Source organism: Lutra lutra, chromosome 10, assembly GCF_902655055.1.
Source record: "Lutra lutra chromosome 10, mLutLut1.2, whole genome shotgun sequence".
Classification (NCBI taxonomy): Eukaryota; Metazoa; Chordata; class Mammalia; order Carnivora; family Mustelidae; genus Lutra; species Lutra lutra.
In genome coordinates this window covers 39,206,432-39,234,102 of record NC_062287.1, presented here as the reverse complement: position 1 = coordinate 39,234,102, position 27,671 = coordinate 39,206,432, and the positions used below count along the sequence as shown (strand labels likewise).

At 40.1% G+C, this 27,671-nt stretch overlaps 1 protein-coding gene and 1 pseudogene across 2 annotated transcripts in view; one reads left to right on the top strand and one right to left on the bottom strand.

Annotated features, from left to right (window-relative positions):
- LOC125078540 (AP-3 complex subunit sigma-1-like) overlaps positions 1-25,012 on the bottom strand; it is a 150,599-nt pseudogene extending 125,587 nt beyond the window's left edge.
- Positions 1-27,671, top strand: part of FAT3 (FAT atypical cadherin 3) — a 672,146-nt gene that overhangs the window by 293,233 nt on the left and 351,242 nt on the right. For both annotated transcript variants that reach the window (XM_047692975.1, XM_047692974.1), the window contains exon 3: positions 25,035-25,349. In XM_047692975.1, coding sequence (XP_047548931.1) covers positions 25,035-25,349 — 315 coding nt within the window. The remainder of the gene's footprint in view (positions 1-25,034; positions 25,350-27,671) is intronic.

Sequence of the window (27,671 nt, the reverse complement as noted above, 5' to 3'; positions counted from 1 at the left end):
ATATACTTGCAGTGGTGTTGCCGGCTAGACTGGGGAGACATTGGGCAGTGAGGCCTCCCCCCATCCCATCCCAAAGATGTCACCAGAAGCTCTTGGTCTCGTCAGGAGAAAAAATTCAAGGACAGACACAACACGGTGGACAAGTAGCACAGGAAGAAACATTTATTAAAACAAAAGTAGCTCTTGAAATGTGAGGGCAGGTGAGCTCTAGGGATGTGTCCCCTAGGGTTTGGGTTTCTATCTTTTATTCACAGGTGTTAACAATGGAGTGGAATATTCTTTACCTGAGTCGGGGATTTCTTGGAAGTAAGGTTACAGGTTTTCTTTTCTTTATTTGGTCAAGAGTTTTCTGTCATGGGATCCTTCAGGAGGAGACTTTAGTATATTAATGTAGTATGACAAAGGAATAATGTGAACTTTGGCCTACTTCGTTGGCCATCTTGGGCCTCTCTGGTCTGATCTGGTTTCTTGCGGTTTTGCTGTGGAGCATTGCCAGGGCAGGCCTCTAACTTCCTCATGGTTGGCCATGACTTCCCACTGCTGGCCTCCAGACATCCTGCTAGAACCTCGTTAACTGCCTCCTCTAACAGGAGCTCTGAGTTCTCTTAGGCTGCCATCCCCAGTGTAGGCCCTCTGTTTTCCTCACACTGGAGTAGTTCCAGCAGTGAGTGGTGGGCACATAGCAGACACTTGCTAGTTCCTGGTTGGGTTGAAGCAAGGAAGGAACACTGTGTGCAGCCCCAAGGTATTAGACTTACAAACAACTTTATGGAAAGAGGAAGGAGATCCAGTCTTAAATTCCAAGAGCTGAATTTGAAGAGACCCTCCTGTGCTATTGGAGAGAGTCTTCAGAGAGCACTAAAGGCAGCAACACTCCAGAGCTGGGAAATGCTAAAGATTCTGCCTGATGTTCATGGTGATAATCATAAAAACGATTCACATCTACTCCATATTCCATACCCTTCCCCATGATTATATTAACCCATAGCATGCCACAGGCTGTTCCTTGTTCAGCTTCCTTGCTTGGTTTGAGAATACTTTACATTGAACCTGACTTTGGTGATAGACTTCAGTCGCCTAGAGTTTGTCTGGAATTCTAATAGCCTAGTTTGGGTCTCTCTTATACTTGTTTCCGTAAGTCCCTGGGCTGCTTCTTTCATAATGAACTAAGTGCGTTTCTAGGGTCACACTTCATTGCACTTTGCACAATGGCAAGCTTAGTTCCTGCACAGTGACCCCCCAGCCCCCCACCCCCCAGCCTTTTCACTGCATCAGAGGAGGGTCCACAGTGGGCTCTCTGCTGCCTGGCACTGAAGTCTGAGAGCATTTTTCTTAGATAAATATATCTGTATCAGGAGGGCTATTTTTACCAAGAGGATTCAAATCCCTGTTAAAGTCCATGCGTTTTTGTTTTGTTTTGTTTTTTTAAATGTTTATTTGACAGAGTTAGGCAGAGAGAGAGGAGGAGGCAGGCTCCCTGCTGAGCACAGAGCCCGATGTGGGGTTCGATCCCAGGACCTGGGATCATGACCTGAGCCTAAGGCAGAGGCTTAACCCACTGAGCCACCCAGGTGCCCCATCCATGCATTTTAAATAGCACCAGGAGGTGCCTAGTGCAGAGTTCTGGTTGGGGAAAAAAATATTGTAGCGTGAAAATTTTACACAAATGAAAATGAAAGTGGATGTCTCTTTTGCATGTACGTTTCTCTCTTAACTCCCCTAAGAGGTGGGTGCCCTTCTCATTTCAGTTTTATGAAAGAGGAAACTGAGGAGGCTCTGGAGAAATTTAGTCATTGGCTGGAGGTCACACAGCTGGTTAATGACAGCATCAGACCTTGACCCAAGTCTGTCTCCAGATTTTATGATATGACATCACCTGGTACTTATTGAGGTGATATAGCTTAAATTGGTCAGAAACCATCGGTCAATAGGACAAGGGTACTTTATAACAGAATCCAGTTTGTGGTAATTTTTGAAAAGTCTTACTTAAAAGGTCTTACTTAAAAGCAAAAGGTGGAATAAAGGTTTTGGGTTTGTTTTTTGTTTTGTTTTTTTAAAACCCTGCTCTGCAATTCAATACAGTTTTGCATGACTTGTAATCTTGAATACAGTCATGCCTATCAAGGAAACTATTCTACAGGTAAAACACACATGAGCACAGAAGACTCTGGTTCTGAGATCCCTTTTAATACTTTGAAGTTCATTCCATAGCTGTTTATGAAGAGCCTTTGTTGTGTAGGGAGTATTCTGCCAAGTTTCTGTAGCACGGCTGTGCACCAGGAAAAGACAGACATGCTTCTGCCCTCCAAGAACTTACCCTCTAGCATTTTACTTGCTGTACCTGAAAAACCTGCTGGTAAAAAAATACCATTAAACTTCCCACTTTATAGAGTACAGACAACTGTGCTACCTTCTTGTACTGTTTTGGTACCATTCAGTCAGCAAACATTTGTTGAAGACTCGCTGTCTTCTTGACACACAGAAGTGATGACTACATGACCTGTGACCTTGAATAGATATTTTCAAAGGGAAAATTGCTGTAGAGTCTGTGAGCGCTGTATCAGTAGTATGCAAATTTATTTTGGGGAGTTGAGTGGATGGGGTTACAAATTCTGCTGGGGGGAAGGCAGGACAGGAATTGGGAAAGTCCCCAAATGGTGTGAGCTGACCCAATCATTTCAGTTCACTTTCAGAGTCATAGCTCAGAACCATATGTTTTATTATGTTATATAAGGCGCAACTGTTATCTACTATTCCGATGTTATTTTTACATGATAACTGAATGAGATATTGCTAAATGATACCCAGCAGAGTATATACCTTTAGTCTTCATGGATTTAACATCCATGGTTTTGAGTACTCAAGAACTATTTTGAGGGTTCTTGATATGAGCAGTTACTAATTTTGCTAAGAATCTGCTTTTAAACCACCTGGCTTTAAAATGCTTCATGGAAGCAAAGGATTTGTAAAATGAGTGAGTCTAGCCGACTGCCCAGCCATCACACCTGAACTCGGCTTTGTTGCTCTCCTATGTGATCTTTTTGTTTTTTAAATTTTACTTATTTATTTTAGAGAGAGTCTAGTGCACTCACATGTGTTCAGCGGGGTGGGACAGAAGGAGAGAGAATCTCAGGCAGACTCCTCACTGAGCATGGAGCCCAGTGCGGGGCTTGATCTCATGACCCTGGGATGGGAACCTGAGCTGAAACCAAGAGTTGGTCACTTAACCGACTGAGCCACCCAAAGGCCTATCTCTCTGTCACCTTAAGTCATCTTGTATACTATTAGCAAAGCTTTGATTGCTTTGTTGGAAGTGACCATCATTTGAAATATTAAAACTTGAGAAATTTAGAAAAGTAGCTAACTTGTGTTGGAAGAGGAAGCACAGGAAATATCTCCTTTCAGAAAAATGATACCCTAGAACTAGAAAAGCCTGTAGAATCATTTGAGACTTGATGTACTAATGCAGAGTATCCATTCCCTTCACAAAAGATACAGAGGGCGGAAAGATACAGAGATGTTCCATATTAGATTGGGACTTTCCTAACTAATATGCTATAACAGGGCAAATAATGTTGTAAAGTTCAAAATACTTTTAAGCCTCCTTGGGCTTTCATATTCCACACTATACCCACGGACTGAGATAGTACCTCTAATGTAGTAAATGCCACATATGTATTTGTTGTCTGGACTTAAAAAGTCTTACGGACATTAAAATGCTAATTAACATCAAATGCATCACATATTTATTTTTTCCTTTAAGGATCAATTCCCAGAGAGTTTTACTGGGCTATACAGCGTGACTTTAGATGAAGTTATGATATGATTTAGTTTAATTTGATGTGTCTCGTTATCTATAGGGTATTTGTTTTCTTCTAGCAACGTATCTGTGTTGTAGATGAAAAATGCCTGTATCTGTTAGGACAGCACTGATTCTCTAAAATGCTTGCTGACATGATTAGGCTGATTGTAAAAGAAATATGAAGGAAAAATATGATGAAATGTTTCAAAATAGTGACATCTGTTAACTCACATTCAATGCCTACTGTGCATTTTTCCTTTATGTTTCTCTCTCTCTCCTTGAAAATATCTTTCCCGCAAGTTTCCCCCTTATCAGAACAAAGTAGTAAGAGGTAATTTTTTCAAGCCAAATGTGACAGAACACACATCAGCATTCAGGAATGAGGTTTTTGCAATAGGTAATAGTGTAATCGGTTTTGCCAGCAGCAGAATGTACAATCCTATTAGAGATGGGGAGAAGGAAAAGTATCACCTTAATTTACCTCTAGGCAATAGAGCAATAACTTGGGGTGCCTAGGGCTGCCTGTGTAAAGATACTTTAATCATATAGTAAAAACATTTTTAGTCTGCTCTCTGCTTTAGATGAGGGAAGACTCTCCCAAGTTAATAAATGAAATTCATTCAGCATACAGTCTGGCAATGATGATATGCTATTCTTAATCTTTGTCAACATTAAATCTGTTAGAGAAATTTAGCAGACTAGAATGAGATCAGTTTCCCCCCTATATTCACTTTACAAATTGAACTGCGGCCTTTGGATGGGGCTGATACGGAACAAAAAGGAATTGCTCCAAAAGGAAGGGGAGTCAGGGCCTCATTCCACAACCTTGAGACAGAAGCTACTTTCTATTGTCTTGCACCTTTGGGACTGAACTCATTATAGTAACCATCAAAGTAGAAAGTCTTCAGCTGGGGGTATTTCTCATGTTTGCTTTCTGGCTGTATGGGGAATGTGATCTTTAATTAGTTCAGGATATAAAATATTGCAGAGAATTTCCCAGGCACACTCTGCTTTGTCGTCTAGGTCAGCAAATGCAATTCTGTTTTAATTGTGGCTGAGCTATTGTCTTAGACTGGTATTCCTAGAGTGCCTTTTACCAATTAATGGTAATATACTACTGGGAAATCATGTTGCCTTGTGGAAGCCCGTAAATAGCAACGGGCTAATAGGCTGTCTATTAATAGCAATACAAAGTCAAGGACCTAATGCCATTAAATGGCGGTATTCATGTGTGAAAGCCTTCTAGTAACTACCGTAAGGAATGCCACCCGTCAGTGACTTGTGTGTATATGCGTGTGCACATGTGTGTTTTCTTCCGGTCTCTGTCTCTCTTCTTTGTGTTTTCCGTTGGGCTCTTTTCTACTATGAATTTCTATTTTCTGTCAACTCTATGATTGATTGGGTTCAAGGAAGCAACACGTGCCAGTCGTTGCCTTTGAACCTGCACTTCAGATGTGTGGCGTTTTATTTCCTCTCCTGCCTCTTGGCTTATCATCAGTTCTAGCCGTGAATTTTGACATGTGCAAATTAATAATCATTCAGTCAAAATGAGTACAATGACCTTTGTGCCCACACAGTGTTCTAAAAGGAGAAGGATGTGGTACTCATGAACTCATGGTGTTTACAATTTAATGAGAGAAGCAAAAATGTATGCTTTTGTGTGTATATATATTTTTCCATCTGTCTTGCATAGTCTGTCAACTTATTATAGTCCTGCGTAACCACATGCTTTTTACATTTGCATGTGATATACTCTGGAGAATAATAGTTAATTTTATGCAAGGCAGAATTAAGAATTGAAGTGACCTCTATAGGAGGGAAAGCGGAGCCAAGAGCAAGGCAAGAAAATATTATAGGGCTAAAAATAAAACTGTAATTGAGGTCCAAAAATGTGATTATAGAAACGCAGGATGGAAAGATTGGCCCAGCACTTCATTTGAAAAAATACCTTGATGTTTTAGTCACCAAACCCTGGAGGTGAAGCAGAGTGTGAAGCAGTTTGGTTCCAAGAAGCCTGATGCGCTCTGAGGACAGTGATAGATAAGTATGGATTTTAAATGAACCGGTTTTCCAATACTCTGAACAGGCCACATGCGTCAGGAGTATTCCATTAAGGGAAATGTTCAGAGCGAGGACCATCCAGGAGAAAATGAACAATATGGGAAGAAACGGATAAGAGCCATCCCACGAAAGTGAAGTTGAAAGGCAACTCAGAATGTTGACTCCAGAAAAGAAAAGAGAGAAAGGAGATAAATCCTTTCATTTTTTTAGGACGTGTGCAACAGCAGAAGCTGAATACATAATCTGTGTTGTTTCAAGGGGTCAAAGTGCAGGCAGGCAAATATATGGGCTGACTCCAAAAAAGAACCTAATAATCTCGGGGCGCCTGGGTGGCTCAGTGGGTTAAGCCGCTGCCTTCGGCTCAGGTCATGATCTCAGAGTCCTGGGATCGAGTCCCGCGTCGGGCTCTCTGCTCAGCAGGGAGCCTGCTTCCTCCTCTCTCTCTCTCTGCCTGCCTCTCTGCCTACTTGTGATCTCTGTCTGTCAAATAAATAAATAAAATCTTTAAAAAAAAAAAAAAGAACCTAATAATCTCAATGGCCTTTCGGTAGAGCAGAAAGGCCCAGGAAGTAGGGAGCTAATGGGGTTTGAGTCTTCAACCCAGACCAAAAGGATGCTAAATATTGAGGCCTGCCATAGGTGGGTGCTTGCATTCAATGATCATGATATACTTCCCATGTTAACGTATCAAGACATGCCAAAGCTTATCAATAATGGGACCATGAAAAACTCAAACTTCAAACCCGTTTCTTCACCTTTAAAATAGATTGAATACGTGCTGTAAGTACACTGTAATAAGCACTCAATAAAAGGTAGCTATTCCTGCTCTCACCATATATACTGTCTCCTTACTATTAAGTAAGCTAGCAAAAAGAACATATTATTAAGAAAATCATAAAAGAAAGTATGTTTATAGTACTGTACTATATTTATCGAAAAAATTCACATATAAATGGACCCTAAGGCACCTGGGTGGCTCAGTCAGTTAAGCGTCTGCCTTTGGCTTGGGTCATGATCTCAGGGTCCTGGGATTAAACCCCACGTGGGGCTCCCTGCTCAATGGGGAGCCTGCTTCTCCATACCAACTCTTCCTTTTTTGCTTTAGCCTGAGAAGTAAGCTGAAGATCAGCTGGCGGGGGCGCCTGGGTGGCTCAGTGGGTTAAGCGTCTTCTTTCAGCTCAGGTTAAGACATGGGGTTCCTGGAATTGAGCCCTGCTTTGGGCTCCCTGCTCAGCAGGAAGCCTATTTCTCCCTCTCTCTCTCTGTCCCTCCCCGCTACTAATAGTCTCTCACATAAGTAAGTAAGTAAGTAAGTAAATAAATAAATAAATAAAATCTTAAAAAAAAAACAAAAACAAAAACCAGCTGGTGAACTCCTGGTTAATTTCTCAGCTGAACGTCAAGAAGTTTGAGTCAGAAAGTGGGCAACAACCATGAAGTTCCAATCTACTTTGCTTAGTTATGCCCATAGGACTTGGAAAGTAATGTTTGATTCTTATATTTTGGAAATTTCCAGATTATAATATTCATGTTGCTTTATAAGACAATAATAACAATTTTAAAACAATAACATTAACAGCAATAGCTGCTAACACTTAGTGAGTGCTTGTTAGGTACCAGGCACTGTGCTAAAGCATTTGAACAGTAAACAATTATGTTCCCTATATTAGCATAACAACAAGTGGATTAAACACATGATATTCTTTAAACCTCAAGTAACTTTATGAGGTGCCTTCCCTATTTCAGATAAGAAAACAGGTAGAGAAGTTGTTATTTGCACAAGGGCACATCACTAATAAATGTCAGAAATAAAATCAGGATTTTTCACCCGAATTTTCACAGTGCTGCCTGAGTTCAGCAGCTCTTTCCCACCTTTTCTGGCCATGAGCCTCAGTAAGAAATACATTTTGCATCACAGCACACTGCACTCTCTCTCTACAAAGCACCGTTTATCCTGATTGCACAGAACCCATTCCAATTTTCCTATTCAGTTGCATTTCGTTTTACAAAATACACAGGTCAGACCTATTAAATTGATTTTACATCTAACTAAGTGATCCTTACTAACTATAATTTAAAAAAATAAGGCACACTTGTTCTTTCTCTTCCTGTAGAAATAAAAATTCTATGCATTTGGATAAATTATAGTACTCATGTATGTAAAAGGATTTACTTCTCACTCTTTTGAGATGGTCCCATGAAGCGGTGTCATTTCCTAACAGCAGAGGTTATGGTGAAGGAGAAGCACATTATATGAATCATGTTGTCCAAATGAATTACCACTGTCATCTGAATTAAAACAGATACGTTGTTCCAAATCAGAGTCCTAAGTGACTTGAACATTTCCATCAGAGATTGTGAATTATTATGTAATGGAAGCTAAATAGTTGTAGTTTTTCATTATAAAACAGCCATAACCGTCAGGTCCAGATCATACACAAAAGCCAAATTGTGCCATGAAAAATACTGTGTGAGGGCCAGAGAGCTGCACAGATTCCATGAACGAGCCAGGCTTCTTGGGAGGTCAGTGCTCAGACCTGGGCACGGAGGGAACAGGTCTCACTTCTTTTCGTGATTTTTTTCCCATCCATCTCTTTTGGATGCTTCTCAGTGACTACGCTGTTTGTTTAAGGGGCATTTGAAACCTTTCTGGTCTCTGCTCGGGGCTTGGGTCTGATAGCAGAAACAGAAGTAAGGTATTCCAAAGGTCTGTGGGTTGTGAACAACTGTTACTTAGGACTTTAATATTGGTTCTCTGCAGGAAATCATGCAAATGGTTGATTAGCTCTATGCAATAAAATAAAGCATTTTTACAGCTGATTTTAAAATCATATGTTGGCCATTATCTTTGAAGCATTCCTTTAACTGGCTAGGAACAAATACATTATATTTTTGCCTTTTCTTCCTTGCTCTGTTTCTTTGGGTACAAGAACATCCTGGTGGGCTCTACAATCTTCCTGACAATATTTAGGTGGGATGGCTCTGTGGGTTAAGTGTCTAACTCTTGATTTCGGCTCAGGTTGAGATCTCAGAGTCATGGGATCGAGCCCCACGTAAGGTTCTGCACTGGACGTGGAGCCTGCTTGAAATTTTATCTTTTCCTTTCCCTTCCCTTCCCCTCTCCCCCACTTAAAAAAATAATAATAAAAAGATTTACCTGTTGGTGTGTTGCCTGGCAGGACATTTCTGTGAACGACTGCAGTTCAGGCACGTGTCCCTATTGTCCAGTACACATTTGCTGAGTGATAATGTGTGGATTATGTGTGTCAGGGACAGAAAACACTGAAGATGCAGAAGACGTTGGCCCTTTTAAGACACTGCGGACCACCTGGCTGCTCAGATGGTACAGCATGCAACTCTTGATCTTGGCGTCATGAGTTTGAGCCCCACGTCGGATATAGAGTTTACTTTAAAAAATTATCAAAAAACAAAAACCAAAAAACCCAAACAGAAAAAGAAGACACTCAACAGAGGTGTCATATATTTAAAGAAAACTGCAAAATAGCATGTGAATGCCAAAATGATGGTAGGTATAAATAAAAAAATATATCAATATATATTATAAATATATAAATATAGTGAAATAGTGGCCACATCTGTTTGCAAGGTTGATCGCTTTGCAAAGTGATCAAAGTGCTCAAGTTGCATCTTAAAGGTGAGGAAGAGTGATTATTCCAGCCAGAGAGAACAACATAGAGCAATTCTGGGGTGTCTAGAGGATCCAGATAGTGAGACAGGGAGTGGAAGGAGGCCAGGGTGGAGAGAGGAATGGATGCATCATGCAGACGGTCATGGGTAGTGCAACGGAGATTGTCCAGGTTCCCTGACTATCTCGTCTGCCAACTCTGGATGCTGGAACACCCATTTGATAGTGTTCAGGGCAGGTTTCCTGCAGAGACTGATTCTGTCTCGTGCTCCCTCTGCAATTGTTCTTGGACTTGCTGAGACTTCCTATTGGAGACTAAGCAGACAGTCCCTGGACTCATGACTTTGGGGGTCTGTTTCTATTTCTGGTCCCAGCTTCTGTTTGTGTAGCAGATGCATTTTGAGGAGCCAAAGCTGACCGCTGCCTTGTCTGGGCTGTCTCTGCAGTGGGGTGAGGTTACAGATCTCCACCGACTGCAGCTTATGGGTTATGTGAATGCTGTGCCAATTGGGGAGAAGCTTAGATTTTCTCAGCTGGGCCTCCTGCTATTTTAATTAAACTTTGCTTTTAGCAGCCTTTCCTGTTTCCACTCTCCTGGGGCTAACTAGGTGTTTTTTTGTTTTTTTTTTTTTGCTTTCAACTCATTGCCACGTGTTGGACACTGTTAATGGATGTAACAAATTATAATAATTCTCAGCTGGGCTCTTCCGGAGGTTGAAACACCGTGCACTAGTTGAACAAATATTTATTGTTCATGTACTATGTCTACAAGCTAGCCAGTGCTCTGTAGGTGCTAGGGTGTGTTGAGAAAGACAGGCAGGATCCTCGCTGCCTTGGGGGATATTACAGTCTTGTGGAGGAGATAGGACATTAACCCCATAATCAAGATCATATATGATGAAACTCACTGCTCAGAAATACTTCTGTAGCTACAAAGCATGCCTAAGATTTTGAGCAGGCTGCTGCTAGTCAGAATTAACTCTGAAATCAAAAATCCCCCACCCAACCTATAGTCTGGAATGATCTCCTGAAACTCCAGACTATTCCTGCATTCTCTTTTAATACCGACTTTCCTTGTTGTTCCTTTCTGGTGCAGCCTCCTGTAGGTACATGGAAGTACCTGTAGGTACCTCTGTTCGACCTGAAGTGTAGATATATTAAAGGAGGAAGGGTGAATATAGCAACGTCCTGGGAGAACCCAGGAGCCATCCTTTCTGGACGCCTTTTCTCTTTTCTCTTTGATCCTAGTTTATCCATATTATCTAACCAAGACGCGATCCTAAGTTTAAGCTAAAACTTTTTATGTTGAGCAGTACTTCCGGGATACAGTCTCAAACATTTTTAGCATAGTGAAGCAACTTTCCTTTAGATACTGGATGTTTATCAATAATGTACATACATTGTCTCTACCTACCATCAAAATTCTTCATTCAACGATTCACACACATTTTATTTTTTTTCTCAAAGATTTTATTTATTTATTTGATAGAGAGAGAGAGAGAGAGATCACAAGTAGGCAGAGAGACAGGCAGAGAGAGGGGGAAGCAGGCTCCCCACTGAGCAGACAGCCCAATGTGGGGCTTGATCCCAGGACCCTGGGACCATGACCTAAGCTGAAGACAGAGGCTTAACCCAAGGCGCCAATTCACACACATTTTAAACAGTATGCTGATATAACATTTATATTCGGTACTATTTATGTTTGTATTTATATTCTGTACTTTTCATTTAGTGTTGAATCTCAAAAGTAATTCAGATACCCCATTGTGGCCCTCCCCCTTTTTTTGGAATTCCTAAAATCGTTGTTTCTGACTCAAATGCATATGACTTCCTTCACATCATGGGCATATTTCAATTAATGTTCTTACCAAAGGGAAAAAATGAGACATGATTTTTCATCTCCGTCTTGAGGAAACAGCACAGCCATTTGTCCACGAATCCCAATAATTTGTTCTAAAACTGACATTCACCTGGATTGCTCTTTACAGAGCTTAGAATGGCTGAGCACATTTAAACAGACGTTTGGAAAGAGCTATCCTATCTGCAGCCTGAAAGTGCAACAAAATAGTCTCACAACACTTTTTCTCCTGCTTTTTCACTTTCTCAGGGCAAGTCAGCCGCTCCGTCTTGTCCCAAAATGCCAGTCTTGTGCTTACGCGCTGTGAATTCAAGTGCTGTAACTAGATGAGGATTTGCCTTTTGTTTTCTTGTCAAAGCTTGGGCTGACAGAGTGAGTTAGTATTTGTCTGTGTCTCGTCAGTGCCTCTGGTACTGTCCACAGAGCGAGTGGGCACATTTCATCTCAATTACGAATAGAAGATGAATACAGGGTAGTGTGTGTGAGTCAGAGGTTAGAGCCATTTAATAGGATGAAATGTGAATGAAAATTGGAAAACAATCCAAGATATCTATAGAAGATGAGAAAGGGAGAAACTCAATTAGAGAAAACCATACACTTTCCTCCTTCTGGGCCCTGGTTTCTTTGCCCTATTGTAGTTGCTTATTTGGTTTTAAATGGAAAAGCAAAGAGTTTATTGTTCCCATTGTGAAGAAAGGTAAGGTGGTTTCAGGGATTTCATTCATGTGCTCTAATGCTTATGTATAGTCTCTATAACCTAATCAACCTAACTTAATTACCTAAGTATAGCATTGTCTGTGATTTTGACAACACTGGTCAAAGGAAAAAGCAATTTTGTGAGATTTAACCTGAAAGGGTGAAAGAGAACTGAAGTTCTGTTATGGTGCTTTTCCCATGATAGGCTTTTATAAATTTGTCATAATAAATGCGAGTCCGGGTTTGTAGCTCAGAAATAGAAAAACAACAATACTAAACTTAGACCCAGATCCATCTTCCTTTGTTTGGTGTGTGTTTCCCTTTTGTCACCTAGAATGTGTTTTAGCCAAGGGAAGCAATTCAGCTATTTTGGTATCAGATGTGCACTTATCTGTGTAACCTCAGTAAAAATATCTTCTTGGTAAACATCAAATCAGCTGTGAAAGTCAAGAGTGCATTCACTTGAGAAACGAGTAAGTGAACTGTATGCTTTCATTATTTTATTAGGAGGTTCTGAAGTCTGCTGCTCCTTCTGGGGTAGGAGGAATGAGATTTCTGTCTGGGTGGATGCCTCTTTCCTCAGTTTTTATATTCTGATATGGGAGAAATTTAAAAAAAAAAAGAAGAAGAAGAAGAAGAAGTGTTCTCTTGGACTTGGAGAAGAAGTTCCCCGCAAAAGAAAATGTCCACAAAGCTTGAGCATAAAAAGGAGAGACATTGAGGTGGATCGGTCCTGCTTAAAAAAGTGGACTTTGTCCCAGGCTACTTTACTTACAGAGTAAATACATGAATTTTTGTGGATCCGTGAGGGTGCACACACTCTCCACAGCTTTTACCCGCGTCATCGTGATGGAGGCAGTCTTTCCTGGAGTCTAATTTCTTGAAAGTAAAAAGGCTTTTCCAAACAAAACTCAAATTCTCTGTCCATATGAAGACTCCTGAGACCTAGTCTTCTCAAAGACCCCAAATACTCTTTATGCTGAGTTAGAGTTAATAGTAAATAAGTCTAAATATTGCATTCGAGTATGACCAATGTCTGACAGAATCTCCACCTGAAAATGTTCTTCCTTGAAGAGCTAAAGGTTATATTCTGACATTTAGTTGAAAAATCCCACAGCACTTTTCAAGGCTGCAGAATTTGATTTTGTGGACAAATTTTAATTTAATTAAAGTTATGCCTTATGTACAGTCTGTCTTTTCAACAGAATTTTCAGCACCATCTCTCTGTCAGCAGTGTTTTGTCTTACCACAAAAACATGGCATTTTGTCATCGAGTCAAATGATTAAATTACAATGAGGAATGGTTTAAAGATTTTTATTTGCTAGGTCTACTGTTATGTCAGACATGGAAAATTGTAGTATTTGTTTTTAATTTTTTTTTTATTCTTCTCAACAAGAACACAAATCTTGTAAAGATTTATTTGAAGATGTGGGTCAGAAACCTCTGGTGGGAGTATAATTAGTAGAAACTTTCTGGAAGGCAGTTAATTTAAATGCTTCAAAAATGTATATATGTTCTGTCCTATCAACTGTACTTTCAAGAATTGATCCTTAAAAATAATTGAAAAAAGACAGAGGTACAAGGTTATTCATCTATGCATGAACTATCATAGTAAAAAAAAAAACAAAAGACAACCTAACAAATGATCTAACAGGAGGGCTTCATGGTGTAAAGAATTAACATCATAAGGGCATTTCAACAAATACTTTTTGAGCATCTAGAGTGTACTAGTATATGGAACTATGGTGTAACAGAGAAAATTCTTACATCTGGGGAACTTCCATTTTCTTGTGTTTGAGGCCTAGTGGGAAGTGGGCATTACTGCGACATAGTCATTAAAAGACAATCACATGGGACTGTACTTATTGATGTGGACAGATGTTCAGTAAACAGTCGTCAGTGAGGATCAACAATTATAGACAAATATGCTGCTTTAAGGTGACAATTATACAGAACAAAGGCAATGCACCAAGGACTTTTAACAGTTATTATCCGAGGCCATGAGCAAATATGTGGGAATTTATTGACATTGTCTCATTTCTGCTTTAATGAAGTCTTAAGCATTTTTTTAAAACATAAAGATTTACCTAATTACCAAATGTGAATGCTCCCAAACTTCCTGCTAAGCCAAAGAGCCTTCCTCTCTTCTTTCCTGCTTCCCCATCTATCTATCTCCTTCCTTACCTACCTCTCTGTCATCCATCACTGAAACATAGGAACAGAAGAGAACTTCCCTTCCCCCCAGATACCTATTCCTTTCTTGGCCTACCATTGTTACCAGAGACTAGTTCTAGATATCTAACTCAAATCCTTCTCTCTTCTTCTAAAGGAATAAAATCTAGCTAATTGCTGCCCTTCGGTAAACGTAATAACCTCCATGTTTTCATACATTTAACAAAACCCCTTCCCCTGTTTATTTTCTGGATCATCCAAGAGCATTTTGGCATGGCTTGAGATTTCAACCTTCCTTTCTAGCCAGCTGTGAGGATCTAGATCATCACACTGTGTGTGGTGGTTATGCCAATTAGCACAGGTCACAGAAGGGGTTTGAGGCTGTCATCTGGGTGACAGGAAAAGGAAAACAAAAACTAAAATAAACCAACGCAAGCTGATGGTTGCTTTTACAACCTGGTACTCTGTCGGCTTCCCGTTTTCAGATTGCTGGTGCCTGGTGCCACAGAATTACTGTAAAGAGAGAACAGGAATACATTTTGAGTCTATTACCAACTGGTCCCAAAATGGTTTTTGTTTTTTGTTTTTTTTTAAATCAAGTACCAAACGTATGTTTACTGAACTTTCAGAACTTCATGACCAGGGAGGCTTTCAAGCTTTTGCAGCTAGGTTTTGGAATTCCTGAGTTCCAAACAGACAAGGAGAGCTGTCCGTTTTCATTAATTCCAAATAAAAGCTTGAATTCAGCCTGCAGCCCTTGGCCTTAATCTTAGGAGCTGCTCTCCAGCTTCCAGGCTTGGGAAAGAACGTGGAGTGAAGGCCGCTTGCATTTCAGAGCATAATTGTTCCCAACAACTGTGTTGTGGGTTTTTCTTCTCCTCCTGCAAAGATGAAAGATGTCTAATAAATAGGAGTCGGCGGGAGGAAGAGGGTACAGAGTAGAATAAAAGTGTCCAGGGTGGATGCGAATCCATGGATGAGAGCCCATAAAGAGGGGGCGCCTTGCCGGGGTTTTATCTGGGAGCCCAAGGCTTTGATTCTGTCTGTCTGCAGTGTGTACCTGGGAGCCGTGCAGCATTTAAGTGTGTGATGAAATCAACTGATGTCTTCATCAAGCTCTGTTTCTGCTTCAGGTCTTGAGGATATTAACATGACACCGCCTGCATTCTAGGTAGTAAAGGGACAACCCCAAACGGATGTAAGTTCTAAGAAAATTTGTCTTTTAAATAGGATAATTCACAGATACAGCACTGAATTTCAGAATCAGTTGACTATCAATTCTGCATATACATTAGAGAAGTCTCAAGGACAAACCCAAGCTATTCCCATATTATTTTGCCCCCGATCACAGGGTAGCAAAAAATCTAGTTGCCTTAGGTTTTGTTCATTGCTGTTTTTGTAAGGTAGGTATTCTTCAGGGTGCTTGTCTATAAAAAGTCAGACGTCCCAACTTGCCCACGTTTGCCAAACTAAGTTATGATGCGAGTTTACTTACTCAACTCATTTACTTACTCGGCATTTATAGGATAAAGAGACAAAAAGAAGGTGCTAAGGAAGAGAGGCAAAAGGGCTAAGTCCCAGTCCCCGCCATCTGAGTGAGCTGGTTTTCCCTGAAACCGAACCCTCCTTGAAACATGAGGAGCACGGAGGTCTTTTTGTGGAGGCGGAGACCCAAGGAGCAGCACACATGTGCAGATGTACACAAAAACAAAGGAGTGATGGCCTTTCAGGGAAGACTCGGTCCTCCAAGTTGCCTGGTCTCAAACCAGTCCAACATTTGAGAACCTCTGAGAAGATGTAAACGTGGACTCTGAATAATACATTGCCGCGACTTTTAGAAATTGAGGAAAGTAATGAAACTATTGAATTTCCTATTACCAAAGACCTGATACCAACCCACTGTGAGGAGCACAGGGCACGGAATTGCCTTCTTTTTCATGATAACGGACACATGTGGATAGATCAGCAGGCAACTTCTGTAATGAAAAGAGTGTGTGACTCCTATTCAGTGCTCTAGATTCCAGGCCTGACTTTGCCACATGATTAGCCAGGCGATTCACTTAAAAATCCCCAATTTAAAAAGGACATTAAAGCCTCTGTTTAAATATATTATATATCATGTATGTGATACAGCGGGTTATAAAATATATGCGTATATACCATGTGCACACTAAAATGTGTTCAAAGCATTGTAAGCATCGAAGTTAAGATTCTCTCCACTCGCAGTTTCTCTGTTCATCTTGTCTCATCCTGTTTCAGCTCCTTGCAGTTGTGCTGTATAATTGAGACTGGTAGCAATTATAGATAGAACCACAGGAGTGCACTGAGTGACCCTGGCCGGGCCTAGGAGGATAAAATCCCCATTCTTCCTTAATTATTACCACCCTCTGCTCAGAACAATGATCCCCGTTAAGGCATTAAGAGCCTTATACAAGTCCAGGGATGAATAGGAACAGAAAGAAAAATAGTATCTGTGATCCTGCTGCAGGCAAGCAAGGGTTGGGTGAAAGTGGTTATGGGTCCCATGAAGGAATTCCATGTGTTCTCAGAAACAACTCTAGTGAGAGTCTGATTCTCGAAGCAATAAGCAATTTAAAAATGCCCTCAGATGCTAACAACAAGGGAGGCTGGCTGAAGGGTGCGTGAGAGCGCCTTGTACATTTCCTTGCACCTTCCTGTGACTCAATCATTACCACAAAATAAAAAGTTAATGGAAGTTTTCAATGCATTGAGAATTGGCAGTTAATATTTTGACTAATTAAAAATAATAATTAAACATATATGCACAAATAAACTCTATTAAGGGCATCTATAATGAATATGCCATCAGGGTTTTTGTTTAAAGATTTATTTATTTGAGAGAGAGCGAGCGAGCACGGGCCGGGAGGGGTAGAGGGAGAATGGATCCTCAAGCAGATTCCCCACTGAGTGCAGAGCTAGATGCGGGGCTCACCGGGGGCTCAGTCCCAAGACCCTGAGATCATGATCTGAGCCAAAACCAAGAGTTGGCCACCGAGCCATCAGGGTTTTTTTTTATTTTGTTTGTTTGTTTAAGTTGTTTTGTCTGGGGCACCTGGGTGGCTCAGTTGGTTAAGCAGCTGCCTTCGGCTCAGGTCGTGATCCCAGCATCCTGGGATCGAGTCCCACAGCGGGCTCCTTGCTCATCGGGGAGCCTGCTTCTCCCTCTGCCTCTGCCTGACATTCTGTCTGCCTGTGCTCGCTCTCTCTCCCTCTCTCTCTCTGACAAATAAATAAATAAAATAAAAAATTTAAAAAAAATAAAAAATAAAGAAATCATTTAAAATCCCAACTGCATTTTTGAAATTTTTTTGTTTATTTGTTTATTTTACTTAGAGAGAGAGAGGGAGAGAGAGATTGCTCCCAGAGGGGAGGGGCAGAGGAGAGGGAAAGAATCTTAAATGTACTCCCTGCTGAGAACAGAGCCTGATACCTAGCTCAATTTCACAACCAAGATCATAACCAGAGCCGAAATCAAGAGTCAGAAGCGTAATCTCTGAGCCACACAGGTACCCCCCTGCAACTGTATTATTAAAAACTTTTTTTTTTAAAGATTTTATTTATTTATTTGACAGAGAGAGATCACAAGTAGACAGAGAGGCAGGCAGAGAGAGAGAGGGAAGCAGGCTTCTTGCTGAGCAGAGAGCCCGATGCGGGACTCGATCCCAGGACCCTGAGATCATGACCTGAGCCGAAGGCAGCGGCTTAACCCACTGAGCCAGCCAGGCGCCCCTAAAAACTTTTTAAAATGACATTTTCATAAATGTCAACATAAAATTTGAGCATCTCAGTTGCATCTACTTGGAGCATTTCCACGGTAGATGAAAATGTAGGGATAAAATGTGTTCCCATCTGGAATATTTTACCTGAGTACTTTCTACTGAGTCCTTTCCACTACCTGGAACATGCTAAAAGCTCACTGTGGATGGTTTATATTCTAAATAAGATTTAGTAATCACCCATTTCTGCCTCCACTCAATACACATTTGTGAATGGACAGAGCTTCATGTCCTCTTGATTCAGAGGCAGAGATGGGGAGGAAGAAAAGACCAGAAGCCTACATGATACATGAGGACAGAATTCTTAGACTGGAGAGGAAAAAACCCTGGAAAGAGAGGGTCATCTTCTGTTATCTGAAGACCTATCGCAGGTGAATGATGGTTTGCAGGCTTGTTCTGTTTTATTCTGGGATGTGGGCAGGGCTGCAGGTAGAAAGAGCATTCAAAACTAGAGAGAGATGGACTTTTGCCTCAATGTGGAGAACTTCCTATTACCTGAAACTCCCTAGTAAATAGAGTCCAGTCGCCAGATTCCAAGCAGAGGCTGGGTGTTGGATCAGAGATATTGTGGAAGGCTGTTTTCACTAGTGGTCAGTAATACCTAGTGGTCTTTGAAGTCCCTTTTGGGTCTGAACAAGAGAGGCTGACTTGTGTCATTAGTAGGTAAACTAACTTGAGGTTGATTTGGTGTCAGGAACTAAATGCCTTCATGAACACATACTTATTGTGTGCCCACCATATGCCAGGCACTGTTGTGGGCAGTGAGATTACCTAGCAGTTAAACAACCAGATAGAGACTCTCCTTGTAGAGCCTATTTTCTGTAAGGGGCAGATGGAAGGAGGTTTCTTTCTAGAGATCAATACTCCAGAACTGTATTAGCTAATGGACTAAGAATATGCATATTTTTATACATCAAAATAGACTTTCTTTGTAGAGAATCAACACTGTTTTTTTAAAATATTCTAAAAGGATAGACCATGAAGCACCTTTCTTACGATTTTTTTTATAATGATTATGGATATGTCAAATAGAAGAGTTTAATATTAACTTAATATTGTTTGCTTAGTTAATAATTCTATCAGAGGAGAAAAAAATGTTTGGGCATGAAATACTATGTGGATTTTGATATCTATATGAATTAAGAAGACAATATAAAGTTTTGGTTAACAGCTGGTTTCGAGTTTGACAGACCAAGGCTGGATAACTAGATTTTCTATTTACTGGCTAAATAAGCACTGGCAAGTTACTTAACCTAAATCTGTTTCCTAATCTGTAATAAGGGGATACAATTAGTAATGACTTCATGAGTTCTTGGCACTAATAAATACTTGCTGGATGAAAGGGTTTAGAAATGTTAACGAAAAATGCATTTATTGTACCTGTCATGGTACCAGGCACGCTATGATTAAATAGTGATGGGTATGGAGGTGTTGGTTGTGATGACAGGGGTTGTGAAACTGTTCCTATTTGGAGATAATATGATCATCTATATAGAAAACTCGATAGAATTTTTAAAAACAACGTTATAACTAATAAGTGAGTTTAACAAGGCTGCAGGATATAAGATCAACGTTCAAAAGTCATTTTATATACAAAGAACAAGCAATTGAAATTAAAATAATAATATCATTATGATAGCAATAAAAAATATGAAATGCCTGGAGGTAAATTTGGCAAAACATGCGTAAGATCTGTATACTGGACCTACAAAGCATTGTTTAGAGAAATAAAAGGAGACATAAACAAATGGAGAGCTACACCATTTTCATGGATCAATGCGCTCAAAGTTGTTAAGATCTCAGTTCTTTCCAAAATGATCTATTAGAGTTAACCCAGTCCCCGTTAAAATGCTAAGAGGTATTCCTAAATTTTATATGGACTCTAAAGCTGATTCTTCATTTCACATAGAAACACAAAGGATCTGGAGTAGCCCAGACAACTTTGAAAAAGAAAAACAAAATTGCAAGAGTTACACTTCTTAATTTCAAGACTTCCTATGAAGCAACATTAAATTAAGGCAATGTGATATTGATGCAATCATAGCAAATAGATTGATGGAACAGAATGGAAAGTTCAGAAATAGACTCATACATACATGATCAATTGATTTTGGACAAAGATGCAAAGGCAATTCAGTGGAGGAAATATCATCTTTTCGGCCAATGGTGTTGGGACCATGAACATCTACATTAAAAAAAAAAAGATCTTCGATCCGTACCTTTCACCATTTTTAAGCCATAATTCAAAACTGATCATAGATGTAAATATAAAACCTAAGACTATTAAATTATAGAAGTAAATGTAGGAGAAAATCTTTGTGACCTTAGACTAGGCAATGATTTCCTAGATGCACCAAAAGCATTATGTATAGAAGAAAAATTTTAAACTTGGATACCATTAAAATAAAAAATGTCTGTTCTTCAAAAGCTGTAATTAAGAGACTGAAAAGACAAGCTGCAGCCTGGAAGAAAATGTTTACAAACCACATGTCTGATAAAGGACTTTTAGCTGTATATAGAGAACTCCTAAATCTCAGTAATAAGAAAACAAACCCCAGTCAGAAAAATGGATAAACAATCTGAACATTTAACCAAACAAGACTTGAAGATTGAAAAGAAGCACTTTTCAAGATGCTCAACATCATCAGGAGGATGCAGATTAAAACTACAAGCTACCATTGTGTAGTATCCGAATGTCTAAAATTAAGGCAACTAACTGTGCCAGGTAGGCCACAAGTGAGGATGTGTAGCAATGGGAATGTTCCATGTTGACAGCTAGTGGGAATGTAAACTTGTGCATTCATATACCTGCCATGTGATATAGCCATTCTACTCCTAGGTGATTATTCAAGACTAATGAAAGTACTTATGCATAAAAGTTGCATATAAACGTTCTTAGCAGTTTTATTTGTAATATCTAAAAACTGAAAGCAACCGAAATGCCCATCAAGTCAAAGGATGAAACAAATGTACTCAATAGAATACTACTCAAAAATAAAGAAGAATGATGCATTGGTGTGTGTATAGATATACATAGATAGAGTGATAGATCGATTGATCAATCACAACATGGGTGTATCTCAAAAGAGATTATTATTCTGAGTGAAAGAAGAGTACAGACTGTATGGTCCATTTCCATAAAATTCTAGTAAATGTAAATTGATCTGTTTTGACAGAAAGCCAATCTGGTTGCCTGGGAGTCGGGAGAATTGGGAACATTTTTAATTGGGATTAAAAATGGGAAGGATGAAAAAAAAAATGGGAAGGATGATACTTTGGGGGATATTATGTTTGTTATCTTGATTGAGGCAGTGGTTTCATGGGTATCAAAACCTACCGAAATGTTTACTTATCATACGTGTAGTTTGTTGTTGATCCATTATATCTCAATCTTTAATAATTATTGTGTAATGGTTGTCACAACACTAAGAGCACATGACATGGTTTTGGTGACCTTTGGGCAACCTCCAACATGAGTTTTTGCTTAATAGAAAAGGTCATGTGGGTTTACATTTTTAGTCATGACCATATAGGTCATAATGAGCTATGAGTTCGTAGTAGAAAGTGAGAAAATGTTGTCACTGGGCATTGGTTGTATTAGTCTGATTAATATGGAGCCTGGGATGTACCTTAGAGTAATTGTTAACACATTCTTTCATTTTGTCCTTACATTTTTGGACCATGAGACTGATATCTGAACACTATGTTCCAAGATACTCATTCGCACTTCTAGTTAGTGAGTAAATATAGCCATAGACATTTTATTTTAATGAGAATGAATTCTCATTTACAGGGACATGTCTGATCCTTTATTTAAAAATAGAGTAAAATTCCACTCCTATATTTTAATTGACGTTTGTGGATGTCTTTCACCCAAGGACTTCTCAAAATCATTTAATGTCCAAAGACTGTAATATACCATCTTCCAGTTTGACAGGTGCAAGAAAAGGGAATTAAGTGGCTTGCAGGGATCACAAAGCAATTCTGCAAATCTGTGTGTGTGTGTGTGTGTGTGTGTGTGTGTTCACATGTGTGTGCATGTGCACACGTGCTCATGGGCGCATGTAAGTGCAATGAGTGCATGCGTGGTAGACAGTCAGGCAAGGTATAAACAAAGCTGACCCAACATCTTTAATTTGGTTGCTTATTGTATTATGTCTCTTTTTAGTGAACTTATTTTGCTATTTCCTGAATAGGCCAGGTATTGTAACATAAGGGTATATTATGAGCAGGTCACAAAGACGACGCAGGAATGCCACATGACCAGAGAAAAAAACCTAACACAATAGTCCATCCCAAACTTCTCTCCTCTCAAAACTGTCCTTGCTTTGGAGTGTGGTGACTCTTTACAAAGCTTCTGGTGTTGCCTTTGATTTACACTGACTGAACACATGCTCAACGTCTACTACATTGCAAGTATTTTGCCAAGCTCTTGACATACATTTAATTACATGATCACTGCAACACTGGGCTATGGGTAGTAGAACTAGACTAGCTTAGTTTAAACACCTTGACCAGGAAATGATGTCTGGATTTGAAATTGGAGCATTGAAGCAGACAGACTTAAGTTCTTCTTCAGTTAGCCATGTGACCTTGGGCAAGTTACCTACTCATATTTGAGACTTAATGGCTCATCCACAGAAGAGAATTATAAAGCTCATGTTATAGAGAAGTTGTGTTGCAAGCCTCACAGCACATCATAAATGCTCAGTGGGGAAACAGAAATAGAAATGCTATTTCGTTTGCATTCCACCCTGTTCTGCTAGGTTCTTTGCCTTTCCTAGTACATCAGAGCAAACCAGATGAGGCTGAGTCCTCCTGGCTAATGGCTCTGCAGTTTTCCCCTTGGAGCAGATCTCCTCATTAGAGATCTGTCTTCTCAGCAAAACTGTAGACTGTGAGTCCCCGAAGACAGAGATCATCTCTCACTTATTACTGTTCCTCCAGTGCCCAGCCCAGGGACCAGTAGATTCTTATGAATTGAATTGACAGGTCTCATGCACGATGTACTTCCCAGCATCTCTAGAGCTTTGTTCACAACCCATACCCCGCATCCCAGATCCTGCCAGCCTACTCTTTGTCTTCATTCCAGAAACTGCTTGATTTCTGTCACTTGACCATCCTCTGACTCGAAGAGCTCTGTCACCATGTCTACATCATGGCTCATGGCTTTTACTGCTATGAGTGTTCCAGAAAACTGACCTTGGCGTGTGTGACATGCCTGAGCCCTGTGGACATGCTCACACCTGGCCAGGTCTCTGGCCCACCAGCCTCTCTTGACCTTAATGTCCTATTATTCTACCCTGTTTCAGCCCAGTTTATAAGGGTGTCTATTACTCATTTAGCCAATGGACCCATAGCAGTATGTTTATAATTACTGTGTTTTGCTCTTCCTGTTTTTCTTCCTACCCTGTTATCTGCTCTCTATTCTCCTGATGCCATATGGCCATCCCTATTTTGACTTCTAGGTAACACCCGTGAATCTACAAGAAACCCATCGTGTTTTACATATTTGCACTGAGGATATTTAAGATTATCTTTTATCAGGGTGCCTGGCTGGCTCAGTCAGTAGAGCATGTGACTCCTGATCTCAGGATTGTAAGTTCAAGCCCCATGTTTGGTATAAAGATTATTTAAAAATAAAATCTTTTAAAAAAGAAAAAAAAAACAGATTATCTTTTGTCCCATTGCATAATGGTTCTTTGCTGGATAACTTTGGAGCTGAAACTCCATCAGTTAGGTTCTTTCCCTTACAATATCAGCCATTCTTAGTTTGAGACAACTTAGAGTACTCCAGCCTGTTTCTAGATAAACAATGCCCTCCTCTCTTCCAATTGCCATACTTGGCATTTTTTTATCCAGGGTTGGTAGGTCAAAATATGTGCCTAATACAGTCTAAAGTCTGACGGGAATGCAGAGGGTAGAGCATTCAGTCTAGAATTAGAGAGCTATTTCTTGACTTTTTCCATGGCTTTCTTTTCGGGTTTAAGGATTTACACAGATTGCATGCGTTCCACAAGTATCCTGATTCCTCTAAGAGATTTTATAAGGTAAGCCCAGGTTTTCCCACCCTGGTGAAAGTGGTTAGGAGCTCCTGTAGCAAGTTTCTGTAGCGTGGTGTTTTGGGTGAGCCCTGTGAAAACATTCTAAAGCACTGTGTTTTCTCTCTGGCTTTTCTGAAGGACATCATATTTCCTGGTTGGCACTTATTTTGACCATGAAATGGGAAAGGTGAAGGGAGGAGATCAGGCATTTTTCTGCTCCTAATTTAAAATGATTGTCCAAAGTAGCTCTCAGAGTGGCTCAGAATTTATTTAGAGACCTCTGTAGGGTTCTTGACGGGGTAAAGACCATTCAGAAAGCATGCTGGCATAGCTTCTTCTCTCATTCTTTTGGAATAACTGTGACATTGGATTTTCAGGGAAACAGTGTGAAGAAAGCTTCCATCTTTGCATGCAAAATATTTTCCATCCTAGCTTGCAAAGGAATATTTGAAAGGACTTTTTCATTTTTGTGAATGAACAAATAAAATAATTTACCCTGGGACAGCTTTCTGTTGCATAGGAAATGAACTCAATATCAGGTCAAATGGAGATACTGACCTGACATTGCCCTGATTTCCCATGAGCCTTGGGAAGTGTTTTGACCTCTGGACTACTCTTTTCCCATTGCTCCCTATTGTCTTTGTGTGTGTGTGTGTGTGTGTGTGTGTATCCATGTGCATGTGTACGTGTGTGTGTATTAAGGTATGTCTTTTCCCCAAAATTCAAATAAAGTATTTGTGAACATAATAATAATTCTCAAATAGTAGGAGAACTCTTTAATATGGTGTTGCAGAAAATAATTTTCTTATGTAAAGAGAAACATCTTAATTAAATTTGTATTAAGGATTTTTTTTATATGCTAAGATTACTTCGCACAGCACCCCGGAATCAGGGACAGTTTACTTACCGTCTTCCAGTTTTGCTGTAGCAGTCATGTTCTCTCTGCTTTTCTTTTAGGAGTCATCTCTACTGCAGACATTCTTGATCGAGAGACAACGGGGTCCTACTGGCTGACCGTGTACGCCACAGACCGGGGCGTTGTTCCACTTTATTCCACAATTGAGGTCTACATTGAAATTGAAGATGTGAATGACAATGCCCCCCTGACCTCGGAACCTATTTATTATCCTGTTGTCATGGAAAACTCGCCAAAGGATGTATCTGTCATTCAGATCCAGGCTGAGGATCCAGACTCCAGTTCCAATGAGAAACTGACATACAGGATTACAAGTGGGAATCCCCAGAACTTCTTTGCCATCAATACCAAAACAGGTAAGGGATTGCTCATATGACTTTTTTTCCAATTGGTCGTCCGGCTTTTAAATCCATCAGCCTGACACTTGCTTATTTATTTCATTTATTTTCCCCCTGACTTATTTTATGATATGGAGAATAACATTCTCATGATATGGAGAATAACATTCTCTCTCTCTCTCTCTCTCTCTCTCTCTCTCTCTCTCGTCCCCCCCCCCCCCCACCCCGGGGAGGGGTAGTTTCTGAAAAGGTGAGCATTCTACTTGGTATGTTCTGGCTGGTAGGTTTTAACTTCAGCTGAACCAAGGTGAAATAATCTAATAGAAATGAGAGGCTTTCACGAAAAGCTTTAGATTTGCTTTCCTTGTTATAATAAAAAGTTGTTCCTCAGCCACTCAGAAGGCTGTATGCCCCCTTTGTCTTTCTGGAGAAGGAATAACCTGGCCAATGCTGGGTTCTGTTGGTAAGCTGGCTTTGTGACACCTATACTTCTGGGAACTTCTCCTTTGCTTGACCTTCATCTAGCTTCGTGTAAATGATCTCCTTTAAGCCTTAAATTTAAACCCCAGATTTTTTGTGATTCCTGTAGTACCCATGAGTATAGTGTCAATGTTTAGAAGAACTTCTGGTGTCTCAATTTTTACATAAAGTGTACCACCTGTAGATTTTTTGGTCTTTTGCATAAAAACATTTCTAGAGATCATTCTGACAATTTGCTGGCTAAGGCTCAGGAGGGGCCAGTGTGGAGTTCGGTGGACTGCATTTTGAGACAAGTGCATACACTGGGAAACTCTCAGAGGTTCATTGCTTTCTTGTAATTTGCCTAGTTTAGATCTGAACAAGAGAGCCAAATCGTCAGTGAGAGTTGTGGTGGATAGAGTCTGAATTAATTGAAAGCTAGAAAAAAGAAAAAAAAAAAAGCTATTGTTGTTTCACCCCAGGCAAGTGAATTGACAGTGGTCAAAAGTTAGGCTGGTCGGTATTTGCTGGTGTGGACATACCCAGTTTTCCTAACAAACTACTGATGGGGTTGATAGTCATTTCTCCTGCCTGTGCTTGTTAAAGAGGAAACATACAGCTGACCCCATGTAGTTTATAAATGTCAGATTCCTGTGAACATACTTTAGAGAGAATGTCATGTTTTTCGGAAATAATTGATTTTCTCTAATTATAAGTGGGTCAGTCGTCTTGTTAGGCAGAGTCTCACATGCGAACAGTGGAATCAGGATTTCACTTGCATTTCACTCCTAGACAAAGAGTGGTCATCTTCTATCTTTCTGACTGAAGCCCGCTGGAACTTGCAAGAGAAGTCTCAGAGATTTGGAGGCTAGCTCATCCTTTCAGAACCATGTTACATAAGGGAAACTGCCCAAGGACCTGTGGGACCCCTGAGCTGTGCTGGAAATCCCCTCCTGATTCACTTTCTCAGTATAGCTTAAGGACTCTGTGGAATATGGTGACAGAGAAACAAATTCAGATATTTTAGAAAGTCAAGAGAGAGAGAGAGGATGAAGACCGAAAAAAATGTCACAGCAAAGAAGTTGAGGGCACAGATGTCTTCATATTTCACAACCCCCGTGGAATGTGAAACACCCCCAGTCACCTTCTGCCTTCCTTCTAATTCCCTTGCCACTTGAGTCATTCAGAGTGAGCCCACCACCCTCTTTTTGAGAAGTAAAAGACCCAGCAGAAGAACAGTTTCAACTCTTCTCTTTCTCCTCTGATGGCCGAAAAGATTTTAGAATGAAGTCATAGGAAAGGATTTGAATTGGATGTGAAGAAGGTAGGCTGTAGATTATCTGCGGAGAACATGTAACTAAAGTTGTCTTTTGTGCAGATTTTAGAAGTTTGCATGAAATCTCAGAAACTCTTGTATGGTCACAATTTAGCCTATAATGTGTAATAAGAGCCTTAATTATATTTACAATTTCTCTGTCCTTGCCATAGATTTTAAAAAACCATTTGTGCCAGGAATGGCATTTTACACTCCCTTTTCTAATTGTCTAAAAGAAAGAGCATTACTTTGTAATTCTCCAGCACATGGTAAGAAAACACTAGATTTTATTGATTCACTTACTCACCAGACATTTATTATCATGCCTACTAGTTTCCAAACAAAGTCTAGTAACAGCTATATAAACTTAAGATATGATCCAAACCTTCCTGGGACCCAAAGGTACATGAAATTAACAAAGTAACTCATGTTTATCACACAGTGAAAGAGTACAATAATTGATCATGGTGGGAGAATTTCACTCAACGTGGCCTTGGTGAGAGTGATGGTCAGGGAGTGCTTCATGGAGGTGGTAATATTTGGGGTTAGAAGTCCTGGTTTTTAAG